Genomic DNA, 10,735 nt, shown 5'->3' with positions numbered 1-10,735 from the left:
GCTCACAACTTTAACTTTTCTCATCTTAAAGTAAGCAGACGAGAAGGTGATAAATGGGGTGGATTATTAAATTATAGTAAACAATCATTTTTCGATTTAGAAATTATTTAAATAATTCGTAAAAGTAAAATTGAATTCGTTTTAAGTTTCCAATTAAATTTTTTGAATTGTTAAATTTTCACCCAAAACAATATAATTTTGGGACGTGAGAAATTCTAGTATAGTTGTTTACATTTTCAAAATTATATAGCTAGATTAAATTATACTTTAATTTTTGCAATGTTTACCGGTAGAATTGTCCGTTTTTTACGAAAGAAAATCGTTCTTGCTATTTTATTCACAATATCTTTTTGTTATTGTGTATTCCATTGGTTACCCGAAGTAAGTTGTTTGATTAAAAATCCATGTATTCCAATTTCTAAGAGTATTGTAATTAATTAAATAATCAATATGCATATTTGACTTCATGAATTATATGAAGAATTATATCTTTGGATTTATATGTTTCCATATTTGTGTATTTTTGAATTATCTCTTATCAAATTAGTTATGTTGATTAAAAAGTACACATTTTGTTCTGTTTCGCTTTTTTTTTTTTAATTATTCATTTATTGAGCATTTATTTACTGATTGCTTTACTTAATTTATATTAGGTTTTACATTAAAAATAAATTTTAGAAGTTCCTCTCAGAAGTTTAAATGTAAATTATATTTGTTTTATCATGTTTACCTTAAAATTTTATTATGTTTCACTTTGATAAGAAGAAATCTATTTTTATATCAAGCATCTTCTCATAACTTAGCAACCAAACACATCAGGATATAATTCTTTGAAATTTTATGTTATTACAATTATTTAAGTGCAGGGTGCTTTGACTGTTATTATTTTTAGAAACAGAAGAAACTTGTTTCCTGCTATGTAACAGTAAATTATGAGACTAACAAATGTAATCTTTTAGTGTGTTATTATAAATTCAGTATTTTCTGGAATAGGACGTTTACTATTTCAATTTAAAAAATGTTTAAAAATTAAGCATAAAATATATAGCTTATTTTTGAATGATTAAAATTTTTAATGAAATAAATAATTAGACTTTTTTAATTTTTATTAAAATTTGATTTTTATTAAAAATTTACTTATTGCTAAAATATTGATAAAAAAAGCAATAAAAAAATACTTATTGCTAAAATCTGAATTAATTAAAATTTTCTCAGATTCTTTGCTCGTAGATCAATTAGCCATCCAAAATCTTAAACTAGAATCATAATTAACTAAAAAAAAATATATATTAGAGACTCAATCAGCAACCTTCCATGTGCGTGCATATGTTTTTTTTCTCCTGATCAGTACGTATTTATATTCTTTAGTGTCACTTAAAAAGTATTTTCCGAATTTGGTTCAAAGTTTAGATTTCAAAATTTACTTATTGCTAAAATTTTTAATAAAATTAATAAATCATTATCAATTTCATTCTTTGGTAAATCCAGTAACTAAAGAATGAAATCAATAACATTTCCAAAAAATTAAGAGCTATGGTTTTGATCGTATGATATTTCTTTTTATGAAATAAATACTTTTCATTTCTGAAAGAATTTCCAAATTAATAAAAAAGGAAAAATTGCAATTTAGAAAATATTTTCATTATTCTTTTCACTCTCTCTCTCTCTCTCTCTTTCATGTTTAGTAATATTATTGACTTGTTTTTTTTTTTTTTNTTTTTTTTTTTTTTTTTTTTTTTTTTGGTTAATTTTGTATAAATTTATTTATTCTGAAAATGTTGTAGATAATCAATTATAACATAAATTTTTTTTTAGGCCGATGACTCAATGGCAGACGATAATATGATTCCTCCAATAAATCTTCCATCTCAATCTTTTAAATGGCACACATCCTATGATAAAACTAATCACAGTTCAAAAATAACCTCTTGCAGAAATTCTGTCCAAGGAAAAGTTTTAATTGCTGATGATAAAGGTAATTTAGTTTGAATTTAATTTATGTAAACCAATGTCATATACTATTTTAATGTAATTTTTTTATATAATTTTTTTTCTCCTATTTCTTAAAAAGTTTTTTAAATAATTTTTTATTCCCATGCAATCTATTAAAGTAGCATGCAAAAGTATGTTACCATTTTTCTGTTCCCGTGGAAACTTTCTGTTTTCATGTATAACTTGTTTATGTATTTCTTACTGTAGCTATGATGATAAGGCTTTGTTTATATGTTGTCATGTTTCTCAAAGAATGTTATTTTGTGAATTAATTATTATTTTATTTTGTTTCCAGGCTATGTTTGTTCCAGGCATGATGTTTTGTCTAATGGATGCTGTAATGTAGATTCTTCTACCACAAGTCGGTACAACTGTGAATCTTGTCATGAAAATGGCTGCTGCAGTATTTATGAATACTGCATTTCTTGTTGCTTACAACCAGAAAAAGTGAAATTCTGATTTATTTTTATCATTCAAAACAATATTTTCTGTTGTTAAGACTTTTATTTATTCTTTATTTGTTACAGAGAATGCTTTTAATGAAAATTTTGGGGAAAGCATCTGAAACATTCAATATTTTGTTTGCCTCAATCACAGATCATTTTGAGCTTTGCTTGACTAAGTGTAGAACTTCATCTCAGGTAGAAAAATCTTAATATTCCCATCGAGAATTTTTTTATTTGATTGAACTGATTATAAATTGATTATCATTCGCAATTGGATTTAATTTTTATCGTAGAATTTTTTCTCTAATTTCTAACTCTAAAACTATTTTATAATTGTTAATTATATTTTAGCATAAATTAATTTTACTTATGAGAACAGTAACCCTAGCTTTATCAATTGTTGTATTTGTAATTAGATTTCGTTTTGTTTTACATAATTAATTTGGTGTACTGATAGAGCTATTAATTAAAATAAATATTGTTAATTTATGTTTTTATCATATGGCATATTGCGTTTTTACTAATTCATTACAATTTCTTTCTTACAATTCTTTACAATTTCTTTTATAACTTTCTTCTTTCCTTTGTCTTGTTATTATTGCTTGTTACTAAGTTTAATAATCAGCTCATAACTTCTACTTCAGCTGTATTCAGTATTTGTTGAACAAAAGCCATCATCCAAGTATTTTTGCATTTCTAAGCTTTATTCTTAAATTAAACTTTGTCCAAATGTTGTTTTTTTTGTGTTTTTGATTTTATTATTATTATTTTTTCATTTTTGTTTGTTATCTATATATAAATAGGTTAATATACAGTTAAAGGTTATATATAGGGTGACCCGGGGTAATTCACGATCACTCTGTTTCTGGGGTAAATAATGATCACCTAAGTTTTACTTTAAAATTCTTTTTTTTTTTTAATTTGAGACATGACAAGAATGCTTGTACACTTTACTAAAGTATAACTACATTTACATAATAATAGTTTTTTACTTAATCTAACAAAATGAGTATCTTTCAAACTGCTTTCTGTATTTTCCATTTCAAAGATGGGTTTCAAAATGTGCACATTTCTTAATAATAAATATGTTGAGTTACTTTCTTTTTCTTTGATATAAAAGTAGTGTAAGCTTTTGTTTAATTGTTTCACATCTACTGTAAGCATTATAATTGATTATAGGAAACTATATCAAATGTTGCCCCCTACAGATGGGGTAAATATTGATCACTGGGGTAATTCCTGATCATTGTCATTTCTTCTTATAAATAGCATATAAAATAGCTAATTGTCTTTTCTTAAATAACAGTTCATATTTATTGAGTGGAACAACTATAAAATATATTTTAACTGTCATCACAAAATTTGTTTTTAACTGTATACAAGACTGTATTCTGATTTGCACCATTTCTGGTTTGTTTTACCTTGCTTCTATCTTAATTTTATGTGTGTACATTGTTAGAATAATTTTTAAGTTTATAAATTAGCCTAGTATAAATATGGTGAGAAATTATAAGCCTAAAAAGGATACTAAGCTTCTAGAAAGCAAAATTAGTGAATTTCTTTTAATGATTGAAAATGAAAATTTCAGTGTGAGAGCTGCTGACACACCTTATTTACCTTTACACTATTCCTTAATGAAGTTAAAAAATCCAGCAAAAGTAACCCATGTGGGAACTCTCTTATATTTCAGCAGAACATGAGAATGAGTTGGCTGATTGCCTAAAATGTATGGCACGATGCAAAGATTTTTGGAAAATTTAAAGTGTTAATCTTTCTTTTTGCTTTTAAATAAATCGTTTTACTAGCTGATTAAACATATCTTTTTGGTTTATTTGTTTGATCTTGACGTCTTATTTGTTAATTACCATTATATAATTATTTTTAAACAGCCCCTTCACAATAAAAACCGATGATCAGTAATTACCCCAGAAGTGATCAGGAATTACCCCAGAATTGATTAAGACCACGGGTAATTCCTGATCACTAAAAATTTAAAATATTTTAAATTCTAATTAGATTTTCAAACAAAAGAAGGTGGCATAGGACTCATCTTATATAGCCTCAAACTTCCAGTAAATATTAAAATTCTATCTTATAGTTTTTTCACAAAATAGATGTTTGCATTTTTTGATCAGGAATTACCCCAGGTCACCCTATAGTTTTACCCATTTTGAAAATCATGATATAACTTTTTATCATATATATTTATTTTATAATTTTTTATCAGATTTTACTTACTTTTAAATGTATCTGTTTCGAAATGAACCATTTTATCGATTTCATGTATTTCAGGATTATAAAATTATAGTTTTTATTTAACCATTTGATCTGTTTTAATACATTCAATTCATATTCCACTTTTGCTAAAAGAGAGCCTTTTATAAATAGAAATGTAGTATGATGGAAATAGAATCAGGAGAGAGCTTTATGAAGCTCCCCTGTTATACATTTCAATGAACTCAATTTCCAAAATCTATGAAAACAAGTAGTTTATGTTAATTCAAAAAAGGAGTCTAGCGATATGGAGCAGTAATTCATGCAAATTCTAAATTAAAATATTGTTGCACAAATTTGACAAAAAGTTATTTATCAAATGGTTATATTGAAGGTAAATTTAAAAACTATAAAGAACTTTTGTTTTTAAAAACGTATAATTTTCAGGGCAGAAAACAAGAAAGATTGATGTAAACGAATTAAGTTTTGTCTTCGGCCGTCGATTCTTCCATTATTCGTCCGAAATGTATATTCTGCGTTCAGCAGTATAGGCTAAATACCAAATACTTGTATGTTGCATCTCTTAATTTAAAAGCAGCAGTTGTTGTTTATTTTTGGAAATGTATTTTTTTTATTATAATTTTACAGTGCCGAGCTTAATTTTGTATCTACTTTTCTTTAAAAACTGCTTGAAAAAGTTTTTTGCAATAACCGGACCCTATTTGCACAAATTCATAAAAGCGGACCCTGGTTGAAAAAATGTGAGTAATTTTTTCACAATTTCTCGAAAACCGGACCTTTCACAAAATGTCTGGACAGACCCCTGTTATTGATTTGGTTCAGTTTATTATTTGTGTTTTAATTCATTTCTGTGGGAATTGTAGCTATTGTATTTTTTAATAGCTTTAGGTATTTACGATATTTATTAATTCCTTAGAGTGTTCAACATGAGAATTCTTACACCGATCCAAAGGCTAAACATTGTTATGGAGAATCTCCACCGGCAGCTCAATTAGGAACCTCCTAGTGTTTTAAAAGGACATTTTTAATTTGTAAATATGATGCTCCAATATGAAGTTTGGTGGTGTGATTATTTATTTTAAACTACAACTTCAGATATGAACTGTCATTATCATTTCAAATATTCATTATCAGTATCCACCTCATTGTGAAAGTGCCATAAGAACTTTTCTGTGATCTAAACATGAATGAATCTCAACTTGAAAACGAGAATTGCTTTCAAGGCTATGTGGACCAATCTGTAACATTTAGCTCTTGGAGAAAAGTAATTATCTATTTTTATTTAAATTATCTTTACTATAAAAATAATTAAATCAAAACAAGATCACTGAAAACAAGTTTTTTTTTTTTAAACTGGAATGAAACAAAACCATTTTTAACACAACCTTATCATAAGTAAGGGCTATGTTTAAATGTGTATTAATTTAAAAAAATAAAGTTATTTTCGAAATGTTAAATAATTAACCTAAAAAATCAATAAATGAATATATTGTTGATGCATTGTAATTTAATTAAAAAATATTTAAAATCAGTTTTTGAAACCTTGTTAAAAATAATTAAGCTTAGTTTTTTTCCTCCTTATCTTATGAACATTAATTGGAAACATTTATATTAGTTTGTACTTTATCACTAGAATGAGTATATATAAACTTTTAGTATATAAACTTTTAGTATTTAAACTTTTTTTTTGTGTATTTTAAGTATTTAACTTGTTATTGGGTTGTTATCTTAGTCCGGAATAAAGTTTGCCAATGCGCTACTAGATGTGTATTTTATGCCTCAGATTTGGATTTCACTGATCAAAACTTTTACCGGTTGTGAAAATGCTATAAAAATTTTTGTTAAAATTGTTAACTTTCAGTCAATGTAATTGTCAGTCAATGAGTTCAGTCAATGTAATTGTTAGTAATTGTCAGTCAATGAGTCCCTAGAGATTAACAATATCTTTCATTTATTCTTAATTTAAGAAATTGTTATTTCTCTAACATTACCAATAAAGGCAAGAGCTTTTGAAAGAGATTTTGTTGCTTAGAATAGAATACAATCTCAAAAAGTTGCTTTGGAACAATTGGATGACTTTTCCAGATTGTTTTGCTTCCAATTTAGATTTTAATTGTAACTTTGATTTTTAAACATAATATTAAATGATCAAAATAAAAGAAAAAATTAAACTCCTTAGATTTTATTGATGATTTTTTTTCTTTTTTAAAAAAATCTTAGTCTAATTAACCTGTAAATAGAAGGGGGGAAATTGGAAATATTGAAAAATAAAAAGTTTTTTTTTATTAAATATTCAATCACTAATTTTAGTGTGTTTACCTTCATATAATTTATATGTTAGTTTATAGTGTAACATGTGCTCTAAAATGGCAGTTATTTACAAATGTGTATTTTTTAAAATTCACTCAAAAATTGAAGGATGAAATTACTCTCTTAAAATATTTTGTTTGGATAACACTGGTTCATACAGTCATAATTTCACAAATTTCTTAATGGTGTTAATTTTATCAATTTAAACAATACCAATGTAAAAGATTTCTTTGGATAACACTGGTTCATAGAATAATAATTTCACAAATTTCTTAACTATGTTAATTTTGTCAATTTAAACAATACCAATATAGAAGATTTGTTTGGATAACACTGGTTCATACAATCATAATTTCGCAAATTTCTTAATGGTGTTAATTTTATCAATTTAAACAATACCAATATAGAAGATTTCTTGATAATTGAAATATTGAATTCAAAATTCAATCATCGGACTTACAAGTCTGTTATATATTTTTAATAGTTGCTTGATTGACAGAATGTATTGGTAATATTTTATTAAAATATAAATAAAACAGACTAATAATTAATTTGGAAAATTTTCTTTGAAAAAATGTTTATCTCTGAGTTTTAAATCTTTTTCTTCTGTTTGATTAGAAAAATATTATACTTTTTCTGACAAATAATGAAGTTTAAATTTGTTTTTTTTTTTTTTTNTGAAGTTTAAAAATTTTTTTTTCAGGTAGAATACAAAGTTAGTCAAATTTTAAAACAAAATATAGAGAAAAAGTTGATGAATCCAGTTAATAAACAGATTATATTTCAACTCTTGGGCTCTGACTTTGTAAATAAATATTTCTCAAACTATACCAACAGTCCTGCAGTTTTGGTAATTTTCTTTTTCTATTAAATGTTTCTCTTTTTAAGGAAAATTGCAAAATATTCTATAGAAATGTTATTTACGAATTTCAACATGCTTCAATTTATAATAAAATTTACTATTTAAATGTTTTAAAAGGTATTCTAGCTGTAACATAAGTATTTGATAACTCCAGACCCTTAAATGTTTTAGGGCCCTAAATTTAAATGAGTAAAGCTGATTTTAATTACATTTTTTAAAATTACATAGAATAAGATACATAAGATATTTTGAGTGTAATTTTTTCTAAAAAAATAAAAAATTTATTTTTAAAGTTTTTTTTAGCTACAGACAGAAATGTTTTTCTGTTTGAGTTTTCATACTTCTTTCTACTGTTAACAGTTATTAGAAAAATATAACACAGTGCATGCATGAGTGCTCCAGAGTTTCATTATCCATGTAAAACTTTAGAAATAAAGATTTACAGTTTGTAAAAATAGCAATTTACTAATAAAAGAATATTTTATATTTGTGATTTAATCACATTTTTTTTTTTTTTTTATAAATGCTTAACAGTTAATACATTTCAATGCTTAGTACAATTAGCACAAATATTAAACCACATTTTTTAAAGGCACAAAATGATTAAATTAGGATTTTACATATTGCAATTTTTAGAAAAACTCAATCTGCAATTTATTTGGTTTTTTTTACTAGCATATTGACTGGAATTTAGTATGTTTTAAACTAGTAGTTACCATAACTCAATACATGATCAATGTTAACTAATTTGTGGTAAAAGAACCCCTAAGTTATGCAACAGCTCCTAGTCTGTTCAAGCCTTTAATCCAACCCTGAAGCTTAGTCATACGTTTTGTTCTAAATTTAATTCATGCTACCTTATATTGTATTATATACTTACCTACCAATAGATTAATGGTGTTTAAAATTATTAATAAATGCCATTAAAACATATTTCACAACCCTTTTCTCAATCATTCTAGTTGACTACTCTTAAAAATTCAATAATTTTTTTTTAAAAACGTGCCATTAATTATTGTCACTGATAATCAAGAACTTATTAATTTTCATCCTTTAAAACTACTGGTGCATAAAAATTTTTCCAAAATATTTCTCAAATGACTGCTGAAGAGTAAAAAGGCAAACAAGTTTTCTCTTATCTGTCTTTATTACATCTTTATTGAAATCTAAATCCTCATTGCATTGATTTGTGAATTTTATTGTTGGCATTTATCATTATTATTGCATGTTTCTATTTACAATTATCTATGCAAATTTCTGAGTTACTCATATTACATTTTTGCATTGAGTTTTCTCCATGTAATCCACAAGGTTAAACTTTTAGGATAATATTAATTCAGATGAAAGAAGAAAGAAAGAATCAGAGATGAAAACTTACATGTCTTCAGTGATAAATGAAGCACTGCAAAAAAGTGGCCCCAAAAGTGACACTAAATTGCAGTCTGATGTCCAAAACTTTTCTCACGAACTACAAAATGTGGTTGAGATTAATTACAATGATCATTACTCTCAGGTAATATGTAGTTAATATTTTTTTTTCATATTGTAATGACTAGTTTATCTTATGCCTGGTAGAAGAAACCCTCCCCGTGGCTGCGAATGATGCCAGGGGTCTGTCTAGGTTTTTCTGAGAGGTACCTATTTTGTGAAAATTTAGACATAATTTGTGAAAAATTAAAAATTATATTAAAAAATCAACACAAAAATATGGTAAAAATATGAATTTATCGTGTCTTAAGGGATATAAAAATAAAATTTTAAGAAAAGTATTTTGTGAAACTACCGTTTTTCCTTAAGTTGAATTTGTGAAACTACCGTTTTTCCTAAAATTGAATTTGTGAAGGTACCGCTGAACGGTAGTAAATTCGGCCTGGACAGACCCCTGGATGCAGATTATCACACCGGCTGTAGATTAATTTTGCCTTTTGAAATAAAGAGATTTTATTTCAATACAGTAGAAGTCCGATAATCCAGCACGTTCGGGACCGGCTCGGTGCCGGACTACCGAAAATTCCGGTCTATCGGGCGGTAATTATACGAACAATTAGGTTAATAATTAAACTAGCAAATACATACAACAAACTTTATTTTACATTTCATATAATGTATGTACATGTACTGTAAAACATATTTCACTTAGATTTAAAAAAGTCACGAATGTCTTTTTGTTTTCTTGACTTTCGGCATTTTTGGAGTGTTGTATTTTTTACCTGGTTCCAAGGCAGTGCAATAGCATAGACGGCATCTTTTACTGTAAACTTTTTTTGAATATAAGTCATGTCACAGTTGGCATTTAACAGGCCTTGAATAAAAGACCTTCTATAAAAGCATTTAAAATTTTGAATAACCCATGGGTTGAATCAAAGATGTTACGTTAGGTGGGAGCAGAGTAGCAGCAATATTTCCAGAAACTGACTCATCTACTGGCGGGTGGGTTTTGCAATTGTCCAAAAGAAGGATGGCTTTAGTACCGAGCGCTTCCGGATGATCCCGAACTACCCTGAAAACTTCCAAATAGCTCTCGAGCGTTTTTATTTGCTCTAAAGACACACTTTTGGAGGAAACCAAAATTTTTACAATTTTCCGGAGCGATGCCGGACTATCGGGCATTCCGGACTGTTGGATGCCGGACTAATGGACTTCTACTGTATTATCATTTGCAAGTTAATTCTTTTTGTAAATATTTTTTTCCCTTTCCGATTTCTTTATTATGTTTAATTGTTCAAGTGTGTCTTCTCCTCTTGAGCAAAGGTGTTTATTTTTAAACACTACCTCTTTTTTAAAAACATCTCTAAACATGTTTTTTATTTAAATTTTTGTGCTTGAATGGCAGTGCTCTACATATAAGTAATAGAAAGAAAATTTTTACTTGATTATTGGCTGTGCTCTA

General features: G+C 26.5%; 2 protein-coding genes across 3 annotated transcripts in view; both read left to right on the top strand.

The window, feature by feature from the left end:
* The first annotated feature begins 12 nt into the window (after nt 1-12).
* Nucleotides 13-5,728, top strand: LOC110282261 (SREBP regulating gene protein). Its single transcript, XM_043039549.2, has 5 exons — nt 13-381; nt 1,816-1,975; nt 2,288-2,439; nt 2,520-2,633; nt 5,590-5,728. Exons 1-5 carry the CDS (start codon nt 280-282, stop codon nt 5,677-5,679), a joined length of 618 nt encoding a protein of 205 aa, XP_042895483.1. The 5' UTR covers nt 13-279; the 3' UTR covers nt 5,680-5,728.
* Nucleotides 5,729-5,803: 75 nt separating this feature from the next.
* LOC107448190 (uncharacterized) overlaps nt 5,804-10,735 on the top strand; it is a 25,291-nt gene continuing 20,359 nt past the window's right edge. For both annotated transcript variants that reach the window (XM_071185524.1, XM_043039548.2), the window contains exons 1-3: nt 5,804-5,937; nt 7,687-7,833; nt 9,170-9,358. In XM_071185524.1, the coding sequence (XP_071041625.1) occupies nt 5,857-5,937; nt 7,687-7,833; nt 9,170-9,358 (417 nt within the window). In that variant the 5' untranslated portion in view covers nt 5,804-5,856. The remainder of the gene's footprint in view (nt 5,938-7,686; nt 7,834-9,169; nt 9,359-10,735) is intronic.

This window comes from Parasteatoda tepidariorum, chromosome 9 (genome assembly GCF_043381705.1).
Source record: "Parasteatoda tepidariorum isolate YZ-2023 chromosome 9, CAS_Ptep_4.0, whole genome shotgun sequence".
NCBI classification, from domain to species: Eukaryota; Metazoa; Arthropoda; class Arachnida; order Araneae; family Theridiidae; genus Parasteatoda; species Parasteatoda tepidariorum.
This window is presented reverse-complemented; position numbering and strand designations above follow the sequence as displayed.

What these genes read in the sequence shown, in the direction of transcription:
- LOC110282261 (XM_043039549.2), top strand. Translation starts at nt 280, where the DNA reads ATGTTTACCGGTAGAATTGTCCGTTTTTTACGAAAGAAAATCGTTCTT. An exon ending in TTTAATTGCTGATGATAAAG is followed by an intron (nt 1,976 to 2,287) that starts GTAATTTAGTTT and finishes TTTTGTTTCCAG; the next exon opens with GCTATGTTTGTTCCAGGCAT. An exon ending in GTTGCTTACAACCAGAAAAA is followed by an intron (nt 2,440 to 2,519) that starts GTGAAATTCTGA and finishes TATTTGTTACAG; the next exon opens with AGAATGCTTTTAATGAAAAT.